At 40.4% G+C, this 23,858-nt stretch overlaps 1 protein-coding gene across 4 annotated transcripts in view; it reads left to right on the forward strand.

Annotated features, from left to right (window-relative positions):
* Nucleotides 1–23,858, forward strand: part of Ttbk2 (tau tubulin kinase 2) — a 127,834-nt gene that overhangs the window by 45,415 nt on the left and 58,561 nt on the right. For all 4 annotated transcript variants that reach the window (XM_050134427.1, XM_050134426.1, XM_050134428.1 and 1 more), the window contains 2 exons: nucleotides 18,347–18,420; nucleotides 22,205–22,345. In XM_050134427.1, the coding sequence (XP_049990384.1) occupies nucleotides 18,347–18,420; nucleotides 22,205–22,345 (215 nt within the window). The remainder of the gene's footprint in view (nucleotides 1–18,346; nucleotides 18,421–22,204; nucleotides 22,346–23,858) is intronic.

Raw genomic sequence — 23,858 nt, forward strand, 5'->3', positions numbered from 1 at the left:
TTTTTTGTTTTTTTGTTTTTCGAGACAGGGTTTCTCTGTGGTTTTGGAGCCTGTCCTGGAACTAGCTCTTGTAGACCAGGCTGGTCTCGAACTCACAGAGATCCACCTGCCTCTGCCTCCCGAGTGCTGGGATTAAAGGCATGTGCCACCACCGCCCGGCTGGAAGACACATTTTCGTAAGGCAAAGGGCAATAGTGTATCACAGGTTCAGGAGTTTAGCAAGGCAAAGGGGTGGGCATACATAATGGGGTCACAGGTTCAGCGTAGGTTGAAAAACTTGGCTTGCAGAATACATTAGGCTTAGGAAACTTATTCTTGTAAAGCATGGAGACTCAGTAACAATGTATAACAATGTGGCTCCTTAACAACAGTGTAACTCCTGTTCCAGTTCTGCATTTGTCTGGTTTAATGTTTTAAATCAGCTATATTATTTTAGTTGGAGTATTTGCAATGTTCATATAGGATTTGGATGTGATAGAATTGAATGTATAGTTCAGGAAGTAGTTCCTCAGTCCAGGATCTCGGTCTCTGAGTAACTAACTGGGAGAGGCACCATAGCTGTTAGATAGAAGTGCAGTATAGATGTCATGCTTGCCAGTTACTAACAGTGGCCCCTTTGACTTCAATAGCTGTTGGATAAACAGCCAAGGATAGTATGAATTATACTCACATTTTAGTTAATAAGATTAAAAGTGGGAATGATATAGGGTGGGTGAAGTTAAGGATTAAGTTTTAAATGGATTTGGGAAAAAATGGGGTGTGTAAAGAAGAATGGAGGGTATATGAGATGTGACTGAAGAGTACAATACAGTAAAGAATACCTTAGACTGAGTGAATAAACAACTGTCTGAAAGCCTAACAGAGCAACATACAAACACATACATATGCAGGTGTAAGCGGAGACTGTTTTTTCAATTTCTGGCTGCCTAGGCCCAAATAATCCTGCAAAAATTATATTAATTACAACATTGTTTGGCCAACAGCTCAGCCGTATTATTCCGAACTAGCTGTTATGTCTTGAATTAACCCATTTCTATTATTTTAGATTTTATCATGAGGGTCATGGTTTACCGGTAAGGAGCTGGCATCTTTTTCCTTCAGCAGCTACATGGTGGCTTCCTAACTGCGCCTTCTTTCTCCTTGCGTTCAGTTTAGTTTTCCTACCTAGCTATATTCTGCCCTGCGATATAGGCCAAAGCAGCTTCTTCATTAACCAATAGTAATAAAACATAATCATAGCACATAGAGGGGAATCCCACATCATGCAAGAGTGGAACTTAAGTAATAGAGCATAAGAAATAAAAATACTTCAATGAATTCCTACATGGCTGTACTGAGTTGAAAGGTGAAGTTCTCTGGTCTCTCTGTCTCTTAACAGGTTCCACATTGTGTTGTATGCTGGAGGGGGCAAGTAGGAGCTGTCAGTCTCTGTGGCCTTGGGGTTCTTGGGGTTCTTGAGTGGGGGGAGGGCAGGTCCCTTCCTAGTAGTCCCCTCCCACCCCTGTGCTCCTGTGGCTCTTCTGATCCTCAGGTCAGGTGTGTTGAGGAACAGCTCTTCCTTAGGGCTGTTCTGCTGCTCTCCCAGGCAACTTGATTCTGCCAGCAGTGAGCACACCGCTAGAATGCTCAGCTTCCTGCCTGCTTCTCCCCTCGTTCACTAGGTTCTTTTACAGACCTCGTCTCTTGATGGTTACAGCGGCACTTTCTCATTTGTGGGTTCTTTTGTTTTGTTTCCTTGAGAAATGGTCTCATGTAGACCAGGAGCTCTTCTTGTAAACCAGGCTGGACTTGAACTCAGAGATCTGCCTTGAAAACAAACAAAAAGTCCTCCCAATGCTGGAATGTTTTGTTTTTGTTTGGTTTGGTTTTTGGTTTTTCGTGACAAGGTTTCTCTCAAGCTTTTTTTTTTTGATCTTGTCCTGAAACTCGATCTGTAGACAAGGCTGGCCTCAAATTTACAGAGATCTGCCTGCCTCTGCCTCCCAAGTGCTGAGATTAAAGGTGTGCGCCACCACCGCCCAACTGGGATTGTTTGAAAATACATCTGTATGCTCTTCTATATTGCAAGTGCCTGCCTACCTGCCTGTCTTCCTTCCTTCCTTCCTTCCTTCCTTCCTTCCTTCCTTCCTTCCTTCCTTTCTTTTTTCAGACAGGGTTTCTTTATATAGCCCTGAGTGGCTTGGAAATTGCTGTACAAACCAGGCTGGCCTTGAACTCAGAGATCCACCTGCCCTGTCTCCTGACTGCTGGGATTATAGAGGTGCATTGCCACCACCTGGCAATAGTTTTTATTTATTTGGTAATTTGAGTTTTTTTTTTATTTTGGCATATAAAAGGGTCTGATATTTGGGAAATTTAGAATTTTGTAAAATTACATAATACATCTTTTTGTCCACCTGGCTAAAAGATCATATAGTGTATAGCTAAATTTTCTAATTCATCTGTGTGTTTTCATAAAAATTTCAAAGTAATTTTATTTATTTAAAAGTCACTGCCAGCCTGGTGGTGCTTGCCTTTAATCCCAGCACTTGGGAGGCAGAGGCAGGTGGTGGATGTTAGTGATCAGGGCTGGCCTGGCGGACAGAGCGAGTTCTAGGAAAGCCAGGACTATTACACAGAGAAACCCTGTGTCAGAATCTCCCTACCCCCCAAAAAGCCACTGCTTTAGGGTCTGGGGAGATGGATCAGCGGTTAAGAGCACTGGCTGTTCTTTTTTTTTTTTTTTTTGGTTTTTCGAGACAGGGTTTCTCCGTGGCTTTGGAGCCTGTCCTGGAACTAGCTCTTGTAGACCAGGCTGACCTCGAACTCACAGAGATCCGCCTGCCTCTGCCTCCCGAGTGCTGGGATTAAAGGCGTGCGCCACCACCGCCCGGCTGGCTGTTCTTCTAGAGGATCCAGATTCAATTCCCAGCATCCACATGGCAGCTCTCACGTGTCTATAACTCTAGTGCCAAGGGATCCATGCATGCAGGCAAAACACCAGTGAAAATAAAATAAAAGTAAATCATTAAAAGAAAAACAAAAAGCTCTGCCTTAACCCAGTGAATGACTAGGAAATTGTTTGACCTTTCTGTCCTCTGTGAACTGTTGTCAGCTATCAGCATGGCCTAAGTACAACCGAGGTTGTTCTGTTTGTATTTTCCCTTTGAAGAGGCCATAGCTAACTACTGAAAAGTTTCTCCTTTATGTTCTCTCCCTTTTCTCCTTTATTCCTGTGCTCATTCTTTCTTTTGATAGGTCTTGCTGCTTTCCTGACAGGCCCACAACTTGTATGTAAACCAAGCTGTCTTCAGACCTGTAGGGATTCTCCTGCCTCTGTATTCTGAATGCTGGGATTATAGGAGTATGCTTCCACACCTGTGAAACAATCCTCTCACTATCAAGAAACATCAGACTAAATACATTTGTTTGCTAGCTAATTGTAATCTTTGGTGCAACAACTGGAAATTATCTTACCCATGTAAGCCTAAGGGAAAGCTGCATTTTCCTTAAAGACAAACATGACTGTGTTTGATTTGGGAGATTTTCTTCTTTAACTTTGATATTGTGGATATGACAGTCTTGATTTTTACAGAGTGTGAACTGACATAGTTGAGGAGGAGCACTGCTGTTGCAGGAGAACAGCTGCATTATTGCTCCACTGCTCCTGCAGAGTATGACTACTCCTGTTTCCCATTCCTAAGAATACAAAAAACAGGGCTGGAGAGATGGCTTAGTGGTTAAGAGCTGGCCATTCTCCTAGAGGACCCGAGTTCTATTCCCGGCACCCACATGGTCTGCAACTCCAAGATCTAACACACTCACATAGACATATATGCACACCAATGCACATAAACTAAAAATAAATTATTAAAAATTAAAAGGAATAGAAAAAACAGAGCTAGAGAAATGACTGGATTAGGAGTACTGGTTGCTCTTCCAGAGGACCTAGCTTCTACATGGTGGCTCAATCATCTGTAACTCAGTTCCAGGAAACTCAAGACCCTTTTTTGATCCCTGTGGGCACTGCATGGGTGTGACACACATACACACATACAGGCAGAATGCCTATGCACATAAAATAAAATAAAAATTTTTAAATAAATAATTTAAAATAGGTACTAGCTGGATTAAACCCTTGATCTAATAAGTGCAGAAGACTGCCTAGGAAAGTTCCAAAGGGACCTCATACCTCACTGTAGCCTTTATTTCATAAAAATATAATATGCTCTTTTGACGTACATTGTTAACGTACTCTTAACATTATTTTTACGTGCTCTTGTTGATTCCCTTCATTCTGTCAAAGAGTATTAGCAGATCTCTGAGATCTTTATTTGCTCAGTCTAGTAAATGTTATTGTATTATAGCTGTGTGTGCCTGCACACTCATGAGGAGTTAGTGTGATGTCCAGAGGACAGTTTCTGTGGAGTCAGTTCTTTTCTACCTTCTACCCAAGTAACAGTGAGGTTTCTTGGGGCCTGGGCCCATGGCATCTGGATTTTCAAAATAAAAGCAGAATTTCAATCTTGGCCAAATTAGACAAGTAGAAAAGAAAATTATTTATGCAGGACCAGTCTTCAACAGGTCATCTGGAGCTAGCATTGCCCTGCCTGTCCAGACCCTCTCTTAATGAGGTCTTCCAGGCACATGCTGAGCAGCACCAGCAGCCCGGCAGAAAGCAGCTCTGTGACATTATGCATGTTCATCTGATATTTTATAACCCAGGAGTGGGTTTGGGAATCTTAGTCTTTCATTTTAACCTCACCATGACCAGAAGGAACAAAGAATCTATGCTGAAAGGATCTTTTAATATCCAATGTCAACTCTCATCCAGCTCCAGACAAACTCTGACTTTCAGAATTTTGAGAACTTAGTTTTTGTTTCTTTAGAGAAGGAATAAGTAAGTGAAAGAAGGGGAGCTGGGATGTTGAGAACTTTGGAAGCAGTTTCTGACAAATTGAATGTACTGCCCCATACTGTGTGTTTTTATATAGCCATTTGATTTTCTTTTCAGTGTGAATCAGACTCAAAATTGGCTAGTATCATAAAATCAGCACCCTCTTTTACATGTTGGACTGAATATATCATGTTCACAATAGAAATTCAAGAACCATTTATTGGTAGGGCTGGGTTATATCTCAGTAGAATGCTTGCCTTGCTTGCTCAAAGGTCTTGGTAGAAAGTTTACAAAGAGACAGAAGACCTAGAGAAGAGTAAAGTAAGATATGTAACACTGAGAAATGCACTGTGGAAACGAGAATCAGTAACAGATTGGACTTGACAAGTGAGAGAGTCCGCAAGTTTGAAAATGTATCTGTAGAAACTAACAGAGGAAAAAGAGGTTTAAAAAATGAACCCCCTGCCTGGCGGTGGTGGCGCACACCTTTAATCCCAGCACTTGGGAGGCAGAGGCAGGCAGATCTCTGTGAGTTCGAGGTCAGCCTGGTCTACAAGAGCTAGTGCTAGGACAGGCTCCAAAGCTACAGAGAAACCGTCTCGAGAAAAAAAAAAAAAAAGGACAGCCTTGCCGGGCAGTAGTGGCACACATCTTTACTCCAGCACTTGGGAGAGAGAGGAAGGCAGATCTCTTGAGTTCAAGGCCAGCCTGCTCTCTGGAGTTTTAGGACAGCTGGGGCTTCATAGAGAAACCCTATCTCAAAAACCAAGAAAATAAGCCTCTTTGACCTAAATGACAGTACCAAAAAGTCTAGTATTTGTATCACCAGACACTCAGGATAAGAATATAATGAGTTTGGAGTAACAAAACCATGGGGGAAAAAACCAATTGGACATGGCAGTACTATATACCTTTAAACCCAGCACTCAGGAAGCAGAGAAAATCAGATCTCTTTTGAGTTTGAGACCAGCTTGGTCTACGAAGCGAGTTCTAGGATGGCCAGAACTGTTACAGAAAAACTCTGTCTCAAAAAAACAAAACAAACAGGGCTGGAGAGATGGCTCAGAGGTTAAGAGCACTGGCTGCACTTCCAGAGGTCCTGAGTTCAATTCCCAGCAACCACATGGTGGCTCATAACCATCTGTACTGAGATCTGGCGCCCTCCTCTGGCGTGCGGGCATACATAGAGACAGAATGTTGTATACATAATAAAAAACAAAACAAAACAAAACAAACAAAAAACCAAAAAAAATATATGTAAGCATAAAAAGGAAGAAACTTATTAAAACAATATGAAGCATAATCAAGATTGTATTGGCAAAGGATAGACATTCCACATGAGTGGAGAATAAAAGGGGTTTTAGAAGGAGGACCCCACACAGGAGCTGTGGTAGGACTTAGGACTAGAGAGCTTGTCTAGGAATTGCAAAGCCCCTAGATCAGTCCAGCACTGTAGTCAATCAAATACAAAATAACAACTTCAACCTAACCCCCCCCCCACATTATATAAGAATAAGATGAGTCATCAATTAAAAAAAAAAAACTATACAACATTTTGTAGAAAACAGAAGAAACACTTTATGATCTGATTTTGCCAAGAAGTTTGTTGGATGACACCAAAATAATGACTCATAAAAGGAGAAAAATATGATGAATTATACTTTGTTAAGTTAAAAGGTTTGCTTGCAAGATACCATTAAGGATGAAGCCGCAGTGTGGCATGTTGGCAAATGCCTGTAATCGCTGCACTTTGGTTGCTGAGGCAAGAGGAACAAAGCTTCAAGGCAGGCTGGGGCTATGTAATACGTTTGAGGATTCCAACCTGAGATGCATGCACAGTGAGACCCTGACACTGCCTCAAACAAAAGAAAAGAGAGGTTATGAGCTGGGAACAGGTGTTTGAAAATCATGTATTTGTAAAGAACTGATTGAATATATAGTGTTCTGAAAATGCAACAGTAAGAAAATATCTTAAGAAACTTAATAGATGTTAGTAGGTAAGTTTAACGATGTAGAGTAGGAAAAGATGTTTAATGTGACTAAACAGAAGAAACACAGTGGGATACTGTTGCACACCATTAGGATAGCTTAAATTAACAAAAGTCTTTGACCATAGGATCCATGCCTTAGTTTTCTCTCCTGTGGCAGAGATACTTGAAGTACTTTTACTAGGATGGCAGGTCTTTTGTTTGGTTTCTTTTGTTGGGAGCAGATAGGCGCAGATGCCAGATTGACAGGAAAAATAGTGCTGTTTTTGCTATTTATGTGGCATTCCAACAGAACAGTTTTACAGAATTACAGATTCTGCTGACTTTTAGTTGACCTGGAATTTATTGCTTAAGTCTCAGAGCTTTCCCAATACTGGATTTCAGAGTTTTTTTCTTCATTGTGCTTGTGTGGGGTAATATATGTGTGCAGATGTGTTGTGAGTGCTCATGCCTATGTCAGCCCGTGTGAAGGACAAAGGCCGGGACTGGATGTCTTCCTCTTTCACTCTTGTCATTTACTCTCTCTGCTCCCTAGTGCCTGGATTTTTCTATATGAGTGTTAGGTCTTTACTGCTTGCAGAGCAAGCACTCTTACCCAGTAAGCCATCGATAACACCCTCTTTCTTTTAAAAAAAAAAAAATTGGGAACTACATGGTGGCACATACCTTTAATTCCAGCACAGAGGCAAGTGGTTCCAGTGTCCTGGTGAGTTCCAGGACAGCCAAGGCTACATAGAGAAACCCTTTCTTGAAAAACAAACAAACTAAACAAAAACAATTAGAGTTATTATTTTGTGGATATGTGGGAAGGGCACATGTGCATGTGCCATAGCATGTATGTGGAGGTCTGAGGACAGTTTCCAGGAGTCAGTTCCTTCATCACTCGAGAGAGGGAAGGAAGAGGATCATTAACTCAAGGCCAACCTGTATTTGTGAATCTGTCTTAAAGATAAAAAATGCAGGGAGGGGCTGGGGAAACAACTATTTGTGACTCTGGTCCCAGGGAATCCAAGCACTCTTCTGGCCTCCAAACTCATAAAATGAAAAATAAATACATACTATTTCTTAAAGATTTGTTTATTATGTATACAATATTCTGCCTCCATATATGCCCGCATGCCAGAAGAGGGCGCCAGACCTCATTACAGATAGTTGTGAGCCACCATGTGGTTGCTGGGAATTGAACTCAGGACCTCTGGAAGAGCAGCCAGTGCTCTTAACCACTGAGCCATCTCTCCAGCATGTCACAAGCGAAATTTTTAAAAAGCCTTGTAATATGACAAGTACAAGGCATTGTCAAAAAAAAATGACAGCCAAGTACATGCTAGTAGTCTCAGCCCTGAAGAGATGTCAGCAGGAGGACTGAGGTTAAAGACCAACCTTGGCCACATAGTGAGTTGGAGCTAGTTTGGACAGCATGAAACTCTACATCGTGAGTCCTGGGTTAGCCAGGCCAACGTCATAAGACAAATATAACAAAATGGTTTTTTTTAAATTCTGATGAGGTCCTATTTATCATTTTAAAAAAATTGTTGGCAGTGATGTCAGAACCATTGCCTAACTAAAGACCAAAAAAAATTTGCATGCCTTCTATACACTTATAATGTTGGCACTTATATTTTGTACTAATCCATTTCAGTACATTTTTATTTTATGTGAGCAGAGTCCAGATTCATTCTTTTTCATAGGTTTATCTAGTCCAATTTTTCTGGCACCAATTAGGAGAAAACACTGCTTTCATCACTGAAATGTTTTGAACCCTTGACAACGATGAGTTGACTAAAATATAACATTTTCACTGTATTTTTAATTAAATACTGTTATTTAATATCCATACATCCAGTCTTAGTTCATTTTTTGTTGCCATGAAAAAACACTATGGTGTGTTTAGATTTGATCAGCCCACAATTCCCTCCCCTCTACTTCCTCTCCTATCCCTGCACTTTTCCCTACAACTTCATGTACTCTCTTTTTCTCTTTTCAGATTTATTTTTATTTTATCTGTATTTTGCCTTTGTGTAGGTCTGTGTACCATATGTGAGGAGTGCCTGCAGAAGCCAGAAAAAGTCATAGAATTCCTTGGGGGTGGAGTTACAGATAGTTTCAGGACAGCTAGGCCTCTGTTACATAGAGAAACACTGTCTCAAAGAACAAAAACAAACAAAAAATTAAGGATAGTGAAGTGGGGAGCATCTAGAAGGGGCTGGGGAGGGGAAACTAATCAGAATGCATTGTCTGAAAAAAATCTATTTTCAATACAAACAAAAAACCCAAAAATGTAATACCCATGGACCCATTTGGAGCTGCACATATATACACACTATACGGATATGTCCATCAGTTGGAGCATAGTTAGCCTCTGTAAGCCCATATCCCTAAAACAAAGTGACTCTCCCACTCCTAGTAGCCATCAGCTGCCAATAGCTCTTCAGATAGGGATGGGACTTCTTAAGCTCCTCCCCCATCCATGCTGAGAATTTGGCTGGCTTGATGTTGTACAAATCTTATACATGCAGTCCTAGCCATTGTAAGTTCATGTGTGCAACTGGCTGTCATGTGTAGCAAATACTAATTTTCTATAGATCCACTCCCTCTGGCTCTTATAATCCTCCTGCCAAGATAATCCCTGAGTTGTGTGTGTGTGTGTGTGTGTGTGTGTGTGTGTGTGTGTGTGTGTTACAGTTATCCCATTTAGAACTGAGTACTCTATAGTATTTTATTCTCTGCATGTTGACCAGTTGTTGGTCTCTGTTTTTGTTTTTTTTTGTTTTGTTTTGTTTTTTTGTTTTGTTTTTGTTTTTGTTTTTCGAGACAGGGTTTCTCTGTAGCTTTGGAGCCTGTCCTGGAACTAGCTCTTGTAGACCAGGCTGGCCTCAAATTCACAGAGATCTGCCTGCCTCCCGAGTGCTGGGATTAAAGGCATGCGCCACAACCGCCTGGTAGTCTCTGTATTAATATTAATCTGCCAAAAAAAAGCTTTTCTCATGAGGCTTAAGAGATGTACTAATCTGGGTATAATGATAAGTCATTAGAAATTAATTTAATATAGTATCCATTTAGCTATATAATATTAATAGGTTCTCACCTAGGGCCTATAACCTAGCCAGTGACAGATTTTTAGCCTGTTGATGGTACCAGGCATAGGGTCTCTCTTATGTAACAGATTTTAAGTCCAGTCAAAAAGTGGCTGGTTACTCCTCCAGCATTCCTGCTACTATTGCAGCCATGGGGTATACTTTGCTGGGCCAGACAGTATGGTAGCTCTCAGGGTTCACAGCTGGGCAAGACTGATGATGACTTTTCTTCCCTAGTAGTGTGCATAGAATCTTCCAGCACTACGAAAGCTAGCCAGTAGAAAGAAAGTAGGTACCAGCTTGATTTGTCCATGTTCATATTCAGGTATGTGGTGTCTTCAGCAGTAGGGTCTTACTGTCAAGTAAGAATAGTCAAGAGCAATGGCAGTAGCCTGAAATGTTTGTAGTGGGGGGAGGGTTGGCAGTTTTCCAAGTTTGGATTTTATTTCGTTCATCTCTACATTTATCCTTATGCTGGTACTATACTGTCTTGATTCAAGTTAATTATGTTGTTTAGTAAAATCTGAAGTGAAGAAGTGTGAGTACTTCAACTTTTTATTTTTCAATATTATTTTGACCATTTGTATCCCTTGTGATTTCATATGACTTTAGAAATGAGCTTGCTCATTTCTGCAAAGAAGGCAGGAAGGATTTTAATAGGGATTATATCACAATTTTTTCATTATTTTTGTTAATCTATAATTTATTTATCATTGTTAGTTTTTTAAAAATTATATATATGTTATTCATACATATATACATATGTATGTATATAAAATTTTTGTCTTGGGCTTCTGTTGCTGTGTAAATACCCTAAACAAAAGTACTTTGTGGAGGAAAGGGTTTGTTTCATTTTATAACTTTCAGATCATACCCCATCATTTAGGGAAGTCAGGGCAAGAGGAGCTCACACAGAGGCCATGGAGGGGAGCTTCTTAGTGGCTTGCTCCCCACAGTCTACTTAGCCTGCCTTTTGTAGCACTCAGGGCCACCTGCCCAGTGATGGCACCACCCATTGTGACCTAGGCCTTCCCACATCAGTCATCAGAGCAGTGAGTGCCCCGAAGTCTTGCCTACAAGGCAGGGTTTGAGATATTTTCTCAGTTGTGATTCCCTCTTCTCCAGCTTCTGTCAAGTTGACATAAAACTAACCAACAATATCAAATTAGTGTGTGTGCGTGCGTTCACATGACGTGTGATGGGCGCTGTGGAGACAGAATCTCATTAGTATGCATGTGTGTGTGTGTTCACATGACGTGTGAGGGGCGCTGTGCAGACAGAATCTCATTAGTATGCATGTGTGTGTGTTCACATGACGTGTGAGGGGCGCTGTGCAGACAGAATCTCATTAGTATGCATGTGTGTGTGTTCACATGACGTGATGGGCGCTGTGGAGACAGAATCTCATTAGTATGCATGTGTGTGTGTGTTCACATGACGTGTGAGGGGCGCTGTGGAGTTGGTTTTCTCAGTTCACTTTTATGTGAGTCTGCAAGATCAACTTCCATCTCCAGTCTAATGCAGCCAGTGCCTTTCCCACTAAGCCATCTTGTTGGCCCCTTGCCTAGATCTTTTTTTTTTGGGGGGGGGGGATTGTTTCTTTGTTTGTTTTTGAGACAGGGTTTCTCTAGCTTTAGAGTCGGTCCTGGAACTCGCTCAGTAGACCAGGCTGGCCTTAACTCACAGCAATCCGCCTGCCTCTGCCTCCTGAGTGCTGGGATTGAAGGCGCCACCACCAGCTGGTCCTTTGCTTAAATCTTAGTGTGGGAATTATAAGGTATAAGCCTGTCAGCTTCACATTTGTGTCTTAGTTGGGATACCTTTTTTGTTTCTGTCATGTTGGTATTCTAACATTAATCTAGTACTTTCTTTTTTCTTTTTTTTTTTTTTTTTTGGTTTTGGTTTTGGTTTATCGAGACAGAGTTTCTCTGTACAACAGCTCTGGTTGTCCTGGAAGTTTCTTTGTAGACTAGGCTGGCTTCAAACTCTCAGATCTGCCTGCCTTTGCCTCCTGAGTGCTAGGATTAAAGGTATGTGCCACCATGTCTAGGTAACTTAGTTCTTTTAAACCATCCACCTTCTTTGTACAGACAGACTTAGTTTACTCCCTGCCCTACCCTATTCTTGTCTGTTTTGCTCATTTGTTGTTATGGATCTTTCTTGGTATTGCCAGTTTATCAATAATGACACAGAGACATTTTATTAATTATAAAAGTCTGGTCTTAGCTTAGGCTTGTTCCCAACTGTTATAATCGGCTGCTTGTTTGTCCCAGATGCCCAGAACCAAAATAACCACATAGAAACTGTATTAATTAAATCACTGCTTGGCCCATTAGCTCTAGCTTCTTATTGGCTAACACTTATATCTTAATTTAACCCATCTCCATTAATCTGTGTATCGCCACATGGCTGTGGCTTACCGGCTAAAGTTCTGGCACCTCTCCAGTGTGGCTACATGGCTGCTCTCTGACTCTGCCTACTTTCTCCCAGCATTCAGTTTAGTTTTCTGTGTCTACCTAAATTCTGCCCTATCAACAGGCCAAGGCACTTTCTTTATTCACCAGTGGTATTCATAGCATACAGAGGGGTATCCCAACTAGCTCATAAAACTTAAATTTGGACCCATTTATATTAATCTGCATTGAACCATGTGACTCATTACTTCTCCTCATTATTGTAAGTCTGACTCCCTCCAAGTCTATCTGGCAAATCTCCCATTCCTCCAATTCTTCTCAGAGTTCCTATCTTTGCCTGGAAGTCCTGCTTATCCTTTCCTGCCTAGCTATTGGCTGTTCAGTGTAAGCGGAGACTGCTCTTTTGTTTCCTGGCTGCCCAGTCCCAAATAATCACACACAAACTATATCAATTACATCACTGTTTGGCCAATGGGCTTAGGCATATTTTTAACTAGTTCTTACATCTTAAATTAACCCATTTCTATTAATCTATGTATCACCATGAAGCTGTGGCCTACCAGGAAGGTTTCGGTGTCTAGCTCCTTCAGCAGCTACATGGCATCTCTTTGACTCTTCCTATTCTCTCTATATCTGTTTGGATTTATTTTCCAGCTGGCTGTACTCTGCTCAGCCGTTGGCCAAAACAGCTTTATTCATCAACCAATAAAAGCAGCATATATACAGAAGAACATCCCACATCAGTTCAGTTCTTCATTAAACAAATCAGAAGGCAGGTGTGGTTAAACAAAGACACATCTTCAAAGAGTGTCCAAAAAGATTATCCCAAGGGTTTGTTTGTTTGTAGATCCAGCCTAGGATCTTGCATTTGCCAGGCAAGGTGCTTTATCACTGAGCTCTTAACTATAATCTGTTTCTCCAGTCTGAATTTGAAAACTTTTGAAAGAAATTTTACTGCAGTGACTCACTTAGACCTCTTTATCCTTAGGTCACTGGTTAATTGACTTCCTCGGCTCCCATCATAGCCTCCATTGCCTTTCCAAAACACATGGGTCATGTAGCTTTATGCTTGACAATACTGCATGACTCTTTACTGTATCCATTATCTGTCAATGAGTCAGATCTGAATTGCATAATGAGGCTGTAAGAGGAAAAATGGAGTGTACATTTTTTTTTTCAAGATAGGATTTCTCTGTAACTTTGAAGTCTTTCCTGGTACTTGCTCTGTAGGCCAGGCTGGCCTCGAACTCACAGTGATCCACCTGCCTCTGCCTCCTGAGTGCTGGTATTAAAGGCATGTTCCATCACTACCTGGCTATACTCTAACCTTTAGCGTAAGGCACTCAGTCCCCATGTTTGTGGAGATTTTCCCTATATACCAAATAATTCTCTAATAGATCCAAACTGGATGTACGATCCCTCAGTTTTGTTAGATAGCGTCAGTTCCCACAGTTAGGACTGAGCTCTGCAAGGTTGCTCTACTGCGCACACAGTTTTGCAAGTAATAGGATGTCATACTTTGTATGGACTGACTACAAACTAGAGCTTTCATGACCCCTTCTTTGAGTTCAACTAATTTGCTAGGCTGACTTGTAGAACTTGGAGGAGCACTTAACGTTTACAGGTTTATTAGAAGGGCATTGTTAAAAACGCAAAAGTAAGTTAAGAGGTGACTAGGGCTAGGTAATGGAGGGCACAGCTCTCATGACTTCTTTGAGTTTACACAGGGTCAACACCTCTACTTGTTCAGCATCCTAAAAGGCCTCAAGTGTTGTTCAAGAGTTTATAGAGCTTAATCCCTGCCCCTTAGCCTACTTCTCTGGAAGTTAGCAATGGGGCTGAAAGTTGTATTCTAAATATTTTGGTAAATTCATTTTTACAATGACCGGGGCCATTCTGAAGTCTTTAGGGGCCTTTATTAAACAAAAGACAGCCTCAGTCACTTAGAAAATCCTAAAGGTTTTAGGAATTAAGTGACTGAGATAAGGGCAAAAATAAATTATCATCTGTCCTTCTTTTCCGTTAGTTCTATGTGTATGGATTCAACCAACTGGAGATTAAACATTCTTGAAAGCTGCAGGGCTAATGGCCCATACCTTTAATCCTAGCATTCAGGAGGCCTGGTGGGCAGTTCTCTGTGAGTTTGAGATCTATCTGTTCTACACAGTAATTTCCAGGATAGCCAGGACTACAAAGAAAGACCCTACCTCAAAAACAAACAAACAGAAAAGATTCTTGGAAGTTGTAGCTATAACTGAGTTAGTTGGTAGAATGCTCACCAAGAGTCTGAGCTGAGTTTGATCTCAGCACTATGTAAACCAGCTCATCTTCCAGCTCTTTAGCTCAAGGCTAGCCTGGGCTACTGAAGGCGTAAGTCACAAACAATGCCACACCAGTTTGGAATTATGATTAATAGGGTGGTATTTATTTAAAGGGGAAAAAACTTACAGATAACCATCCCAGACAACAGCCCTCTGCACAATCAGAAGAAGTCTAGTCACCGGAACTGGAGCAGGAAGCAAAGAGAGCCAGAAGGGAAGTAGCCCCTTTTTTAAAGGGAGAGAGACCACGCCCCAATGGGCTGGTATCTCATCTCAGCAGCTATTGGCTGCTCTTAACCACTGAGCCATCTCTCCAGCCTTGCCTGTACAACTTTTATACCAGAAGGGGGCATCAGATTCCATTGTAGACATCAGTCACCATGTGGTTGCTGGGAACTCATGACCTCTGGAAGAGCAGCCAGTGCTCTTAACCGTCTCTCCAGCCCCTGCTGATTGACTGCTGATTGAACTCTTTACATTTGTAATCTTATCTTAAAATGTTTTCATTAATTAATTAATTTTTTGTTTTCGAGACAGGGTTTCCCTGTAGTTTTAGAGCCTATCCTGGAACTAGCTCTTGTAGACCAGGCTGGTCTCAAACTCAAAGAGATCTGCCTGCCTCTGCCTCCTGAGTGCTGCGATTAAAGGTGTGTGCTACCACCGCCTGGCTATCATAAATTTAAAATCTACTAATTTGACTTACATGTGAGCTTCTTGAGTAAGTTTTTTTTTCTTTTTCTTCTTATTCACACCCCCCCCCCCCACACACACACAGGGTTTCTCTGTGTAACAGCTCTGACTGGAACTCATTCTGTAGACCAGGCTGGCCTTGAACCAATGAAAGCAACAGATAAGATACAAGACCCACCTCCATCATTTCCCCTTTTTCTGTTTAAACAAAAAAGAAAGGCCTGGAAGATTGAGAGAGAACTGACTACCATAGTTGTCTTCTGACTTCCACAGGAGTTTCTAGCATACTCATACACACCCCTCTAATAAATAAGTAAATAAATAAATATATATATTTTTAAAGAGAATAAAAGTTTTGGAATCAAATTGCGCCATCATTGTCTAGCTGTATAATTTTGAACTAAATAACCTCACCAATTCTCTACTTCTGTATCTGAAAAACAAAGGAAATGCTGATAATTATTTTGAGAATCGATTTATGAAAATGCATAAAACAGAATAATGCTTACATATTCTGTTTATTTTGCTATTATTTCTCTTAATTCGTTCACTGGCAAATACTGTCTCATTGTTTATTAGGCATTGCATAAGGTACCAGGACAGTGTGTGTTCCCTGTAGTCCTCAGCTAGTCCCGGCATTTACTGGGCACACAGACGCCATCTGAGCAGTTGCTCTAGTGGTGGTGAAGAATTACTGTTGTCATTAAGTCAAAGTTGCTCCACCCATATATTTTTATTGTGTTAACTTTATTAAATAGTTGGATTAATTGTGTAAGTATAAAAGAGAGACAGTACACTGCTCTAGAGTATGAGAAATGAGCTCATTCACTTATCACCTACAGTGATAGAAATGTATAGACAAATCCTAGAAAATTTTCCACTGGCCATGTTTTGATTGCTCAGTAAAGAATTAACAGTTTATTCAAACCTGTATTTGCTTTTCTATTTTAAAGCCGGGTAATTCAGGCTAAGTGGTGGTGCAAGCCTATAACTCTGGCATTCTGGAGGCAGAAGTTCAGGGCTAGTTTAGGCAACTCATTGAGACTACCTTAAGTTGGAAAGTGAAATAAAAGGCTGGAGAGGATTTATCTTAGTGCTAAAGTACTTGACTAGCATGTATAAGATAGTTGGTTCAGTCCCCAGTACTGCTAAACAAACACACAAACAAAAAATATTGAGTGAACCTGGGCAGAGGTGGTGCATGCTGTTGAATTCCAGCACTCAGAAGGCAGAGGCAGATGGATCTCTATGAGTTCGAGGTCAGCCTGGCCAGGTGATTTTGATAGCAAGGACAAAGTGTTCTAGTATAATACAAATATTTTAGAGGCGCATTCTAGTAGTATCTTTTGCTTATATATGATTGAAATGTCTTTGATGTGATGTAAATGTTACAAGAAGCTGGGCACAGTAGTCCATACCTGCAGTCCCACAGTTTGGAGACTGAGGCAGGATTGATAGCTTGTCTTTAAAATGTGATAGGCAACGAGTCTTTTCGTGTTAATTTTGTTCTTTTATGGTGTTAGGGATAGAATCACAAGCTTCATGCATGCTAGCAAGTTCCATGCTCACTTTGGTGTATTTCCAGCTGTGGAAATGGGGTCTTTGAGGTATTGACAACAAACTGATTAATTAAAGCCTTGTACTTTTTCTGTGACTGAGGTGAGGAAATGGTTGTTATTTGATTGTCAATGTGGTAACCCACACTGATAACTCAAATTGAAAACAAGCAAACAAAAAAATTACGGGCCTGTAATCCCAACACTCAAGAATCTGAGGCAGGAGAATGAAGATTTTAAGGCCATCCTGGCCCAACAAAACCTTGTTTCCCCAAAGCAAACAAAGATGTTAAATTTTTAGACGGGCCTGACTGCATTTTTATTTTAAGTGGACAAATTACTTTGGAAACTTGTATCAATCTTTTTCTTCAGTCCAATTTCTAGCATCCTGTGTGTCCCTGCTGTTTTATTTTTACGAGCTAGCTTCAAAGATTGTCTACCCTCATTGTCTCATTCTTCATTTACCCTCTGTAAAGGTTTCTGTCCTTTCCAACCCCTAATGAGTGTCTAATTGTTTACACGGCAGCCTTTGCTTTGTGTCTGTGTGTGTGAGCGCACGCATGTGTGTGTGCATGCCTACCATGCTCACTGTGCAGAATCCCACCAGAAGTGTGAGCAGTCATCCTGTCTCCACCTCCTTGTGCATGCACAGCAAGCATTCTTCTCACTGAGGGCTTCTGAGCTCATGGGTCAGCTTCTCCATGGAATTTGTCATTTTCTTCCTGCCAGGGCGTTCTGTATTTTCTTTTTTGAAGAACTCTTAATTTTGGTCATGCTGATTTATATTTTAGGTTGTAGATTTTAAAGTTTCTTCTTTCTTTCACAGGGCTTTTTAATTTTTGTCTTCTGAGATAGTCTCACCATTTAGCCAGTCAGGAGGACTACTGTCAGGGGGACAGTAGTAATAGTTTTGGGAATCAGGACATAGTCCCAGATTTCTGTTTTTCTCATTCCTTCTATCCCAGCTAGTCTTGAATTTCATGTGTTAAAATTGTGTTGAAAAGCACAAGGCTGATCCAAATCAGTGAGACCAAGAACAATCATGTAATTTGCTGCAGTAATATAATTAGTATATGTCAGAATATGTGTACAGTTCCGTGTTTGTATGTCTTACATAGTTCTTACTGGATCTGCTCAGGTTAATCTTAAGTCACTTTTTAAATATTTTCTTCTAAGTCACTTTTAGTTACTCTCTTGTGTATTTCTGTACTCATTTAGCATTTATTTGAGTACGCAGGAGTAGAGCAAGACCTAGCAATGGGTGGATAAAAATAAAAAATATAAATGTTCTGTTCCTTATGGTCTCAAGATGCATTTTGTATAGTTTATATTGTCATAAAGTACTATACAGAAATCCAGTTTGTTAACTTTTTAAAAGAGAAACCATAGTACATCTTTCCCACTGTTTTCTTTCTCTTTTCATCCAGGGAAAGACCATGTTTGTAGATTTATTGGCTGTGGGAGAAATGATCGTTTCAACTATGTGGTCATGCAGTTGCAGGTATGTTGCTTTGAAAAGTGTGTCTTAAAATCTTTTAGTTTTCCCAGGCAGTGGTGGTGCACACCTTTAACCCCAGCACTCAGGAGGCAGAGGCAGACAGAGCTCTTGAGTTTGAGGCCAGCCTGCTCTACAGAGGGAGTTTCAGAAAAGACTGTTACACAGAGAAACCTTGTCTCAAAAACAAAAATCTTTTAGTTTTGATCAAAATACACAATTACAGTGAATCTACATAAAAATGACAGCATTCTTGTTATTATGTTCAATGGCTATACACTGTGTACATGGAGATTTATTTAGACTTGGTATAGATTTTCCAAAAAATGAAATGTTCATCTATTTTAGTTTTTCTGTACCTTTGTTGGTTATCATTTTTTTTTCCCATAGCGTTTAACCTTACAATAGATTGTATAACATAATGTGATCCTTGCCTTTCTCTTTACATATTTGCTACCTCAAGCATTTCAAATCTCTGCTCATGCTCTCAAGTACCAGCCACTACGTTTAGATTGTAATCATTAGTTGGAGTAAAAGATGAATGTTTGTCCTCTTCCCTTTCTGTCAGCATACTGTTCCTTCTCTTCTAGATGGGAGTAGAGTTGGGCTGACCAGGTAGCAGTTGATAAAGAAAATGCAGGAGTAACTGTTACAGAAGGGAGAGTCAGGACACCATCTACTTCCTGGATGAACACCACAGTGCAGTCACCTTGAAGCTGAAAACCATGGTTCACTGCCTAATTTTCACTTCTCAACAGTTTCTTTTCATCTGTAGCAGACTTTATTTTGGACATTTGGTTTCTTTATTTCCTTGTATGTTATTGACCTAAATGTTTTCTTCTTTTCAGAAGGCTTTTTTTTTTCTCAAGTATCCTTCAATATTTGACTTTGACCTAAAGATGTTACCCTTTCTGTAAACTGTAGCTGTTTTTGTCATTTGTCTTTTTAAAGTGTGGTCTCACTGAGTACCACAAGATGATCATGATGTAGCTAAGCCTGGCCTTAACCTCAGGATCCCCCTATCTTACCTCCCTGGTTTTTAGAATTATAGCTGTGAATGGGCAGTGGCACACGCCTTTAATCCCAGCACTCAGGAGGCAGAGGCAGGCTAATCTCTGTGAGTTCGAGGCCAGCCTGGTCTACAGGAGCGAGTTCCAGGACAGGTTCCAAAGCTACAGAGAAACCATGTCTCGAAAAACAAAAACAAAAAAACAAAAAACAAACAAAAAAAGATTATAACAGTGTGCTACCATGGTGGACTTAGTCTTTAAAATTAATAAATTATGGGTTAGAGGTGTGTGTGTGTATATGTGTGTGTGTAGGTCAGAGGACAACTTCTGGAAATTGGGTCTGTCCTACTGTGTGAGTCCCCAGGTTTGAACTTAGGTGTCAGACTAGGCAGCAAGTGCCTTTGCCCTAAAGTCTTTCAGATTTACATGATTCACCATCTCAAGTTAGCATAATTTGTTGAAGTGATTACCTTTACATTTTTCAGTTCATTAATGTGCTCCCTGTTTTCTCTCAGATCGACCACAACATGAAGTATATAGTTTTGCCTGAGGAAAAAAAGTGACATCAAACATTCATTTTCAGATTTTCTTTTTGTTTATCTCGTTCTTTTTTCTTTCTTTCTTTTTTTTTTTTTCTTTCTTTCTTTCTTTCTTTCTTTCTTTCTTTCTTTCTTTCTTTCTTTCCAGTTGATTCCAATTGAGTTGTTCTTATGAAAGTAGTGGTTGCTTTAAATTAAAGCTTGGTATTATCTAGGATGTAGTTTTGTTCGTTTACAACAACCCTGGCTGCCCTGGAGCTGGCTTTGGGGACCAGGCTGGCTGCTTTGATAGCCGAAAGTTTGGTGCTTCTCATTTGTGAGGCCTGAGCTGTGATGCCAATGACAGGGAGGCTCGGAAGGAGGCTAGGAAGGTGAAAGAATCTGAGAAGTTTTAAGCATGTATAACATGCATTATTCACTAGCACACAGACTGACAAGCAGGCCGATGCTGACAGGCAAAGGGCGTAGCACACAGGTTGCACAGGCAAAGGCAATGACAAGGATGCTTGTCTCTAAACTCAAGGTCATATTGATAGAAAAAAAATCAGACAAAAAGATGGCATTTTGCCAGAAATAGTTATAAAAGAGTTACATCACTACTTACTCTTTGTTGCTCAGATACCCTGTACCAGCTACCTCCCCGGATGTATAGTTCATGTTTTAGCTGACTTATGCTAGGTATCCACCATCACCTAGCTGTTTAAACTTTTGTTGGCCCTTATGGTCTTCTGTTTCCTATAAGATTTCCTAATAATAACAGTCCTTAGGATTTGTTGAGTACAAGACAGCATTCCAGAAACTTCATATGGATTTTATTTAGTCTTCATAAAATTATATGAGTTATTATTAGTTTTTTTTTATTTTAAAAAAACTGGTGTAGGAAAACTAAGTAACTTGTGGGGAGGGGTGTTGGCTAGTAATGAGGAATGGCGCTATGGATATTTGTGTTGGTTGGTTTTAATTCGACACAACCTAGAACTGCCTGGGAAGGGGACTCAATAAGGAATTGTCCAGATCTGGTTAGCTGGTAGGTACAGCAATGGGGGAATGCCTTGATTTTTAGTTGATATAGGAAGATCCCGACTTTTGCTTCTGAACACTGGAAAAGAAAAGAATGCTAGCTGAGGGCAAACAAGCAAGAATGTATTTATATTGCTCTTGACTGTAGATGAAATGTGACTAACTGCTTGAGTTGCTGTCTTGACTTTCCCCAAAAATGATGGACTGTAACTTGAAATTGTAAGCCATATAAATCATTTCTTCCCTTACATTGCTTTCTGTTAAGGAGTTTATCATAGTAACATAAATGGAACTAGAAGAGATATCTATATTTTTTTAAATATATATATATATTTATTTATTTATTTATTATGTATACAACATTCTGTCTGTGTGTATGCCTGCAGGCCAGAAGAGGGCACCAAACCCCATTACAGATGGTTGTGAGCCACCATGTGGTTGCTGGGAATTGAACTCAGGACCTTTGGAAGAGCAGGCAATGCTTTTAACCTCTGAGCCATCTCTCCAGCCCTATATTTCATATTTTTTAAAATACATCTAAGGGGCTGATAATGTAGCGTGGTGGTTTGACTAGCATGCATGAAGCTCTTGCTCTGGATTCACTTCCCATCATTGCATAAACTTGGCATGGTGGTGCACACTGGTAATCTCAGAAATTGTAGTTGAAGGCAAGATCGGTTCATTGTCATCCTTGGTTGCAAAGGAAGTTTGAGGTTAGCCTACGGTACATGAGACCCCCTCCCCCCCCCACCTCAGAGAAAAAAGAAAAGGAAGGAAGGAAAAGAAAAGGAAAGAAAGAAAAAGTCAAATCTATATGTTTTAGAATAGCAAGGGCAAATCAAAACATGATGACTTAGATATATGATTACTAACAGCATGCCTATTCTTAGAATTCGAGAGACTTGACTCAGTGGTTAAAAGCTCTTGCTACTTTTCCAGAGGGCTGGAGTTGAGATTGCAGCACCCCTGTTGAGCAGCTCACAGCCGCCTTTAACTCCAGTTCTAGGTGATCAGATGTTCTCTTCTGGTTTCTGAGGGCACCCACGGTCATGTACACAAAGAGGAATACATACATATAATTCTTTGAGTTAGAAGATCACAACTTAGGCAAGAACCTTACTATTTCAGGCACAGCATTTTATAGTATGGTAATATAGTGGATGTTTCGAGTCATATCACAATATTAGGACTGTATTTTAAAGTGATTATCCTATTCCATAGGGTCGGAATCTGGCAGATCTTCGACGTAGCCAGTCCCGGGGCACATTCACCATCAGCACTACTCTTCGGCTTGGGAAACAGATTCTGGAGTCTATTGAAAGCATCCATTCTGTGGGATTCCTCCACAGAGACATCAAACCGGTAGGGGCCTTGTCTGTTCTAAGCACAGAAGGCTATTGTTTGGTACTTCTAATGTCAAAGACAGAATGTTTGATAAATGTAGGGTTCTTTGTATTTGTTGTCATTAAATACAAAAAAAGTCTATATTTCTGTAATGCCTTAAGAACAAAAATATTTTACCCTTTATTTTATTTTAGTTTTGTTTTTAAAGTGGTAATTGAAAACTTCTTATTTTCATTAGCTTTTTTTCATACCATAAAATATTGTTTGCCAGCTAAATAAAAATTCTATGCTTGGGGCTGGAAGATGACTCAGTCAGAAAAGTACTTGAGGACTTGAGTGTTACATTTGGTCCCTGGAGCCTATGTTAAAAGAAAAATGGGTATGGTGGTACACACTTGTAATCGCAGGGCTGGACAAGTGAGATAGAAGAATCTCTAGGGCTCGCTGCCAGCGAACCCCAGCCTGCTTGAGGAACAACACCTGAGGCTGTGCTCTGGTCCCCACAACCACCTCACAGACAAGTTTGTGTCTGCCAATTTTTAGATACATTAGCATTGCTAATTATTCAACTCCACTTAAAAATCATTAGTTTGAATTGTGTGTCTCCTGATACCAGTTGTTCATTTTCTCAAGTCACCAAATGCATTCACTAGAATAATCAACTATGAAAGACCTTAATCTCCTAAGAACTACTTTGGAAATAAAATTTATTTTTCCTTTTTTTTGTTCTGTTTTGTTTTTCATAGAAGTCATTGTTTCCATTATTGAAATGTGCTTTCTTTTTTATCTGATATTTTATTTGTCATAAGGAAAGATGACCCATTTCTGAGCTCATATTTATTGATATTGGTGCATTTGAAAGTATAGCCATCTGTTATTACATCATTTCTAAAATTAGTTTACATGAAAATGTCAACTAAGTTTCTTCAGAGTGGGTTCTTCCAGAGTTAGGACCACTGTGAAGCTGGAAACTGGCTTTCCGTTATTAGTACATTTAAATAAGGCAGTATGACTAAGTGATTTGTTTTAGCTCAGTTATTACACGGAGAGATTGAATTTATAAAGGTTCACAGGTAGGCACATAACTTCTCCCAGCTCAGCCTGTCTGGGCGCTGGGACCGAATCCTTTGGGCAACCAAGCGGGCGGGCGGGAGGTCCTTTGTTTCAATAGCCTGCCTGCAGCAACTTTACGAGCTACCCAACCAGCACAGAGATCTGATCTTGGCACCAGGAGAGCCATCAGTGGGGTGAGCTTCTGACCCGAATTGGAAAGGAAGAAGTTAAACTTTCGTTATTTGCAGATGATATGATAGTATACATAAGCGACCCCAAAAACTCCACCAAAGAACTCCTACAGCTGATAAACACCTTTAGTAATGTGGCAGGATACAAGATCAACTCCAAAACATCAGTCGCCCTCCTATACACAAAGGATATGGAAGCAGAGAGGGAAATCAGAGAAGCATCACCTTTCACGACAGCCACAAAGAGCATAAAATATCTTGGGGTAACCCTGACCAAGGAAGTGAAA

Source organism: Alexandromys fortis, unplaced genomic scaffold, assembly GCF_014885135.2.
Source record: "Alexandromys fortis isolate MF-2015 unplaced genomic scaffold, M_Fortis_MF-2015_v1.1 scaffold_6, whole genome shotgun sequence".
NCBI classification, from domain to species: Eukaryota; Metazoa; Chordata; class Mammalia; order Rodentia; family Cricetidae; genus Alexandromys; species Alexandromys fortis.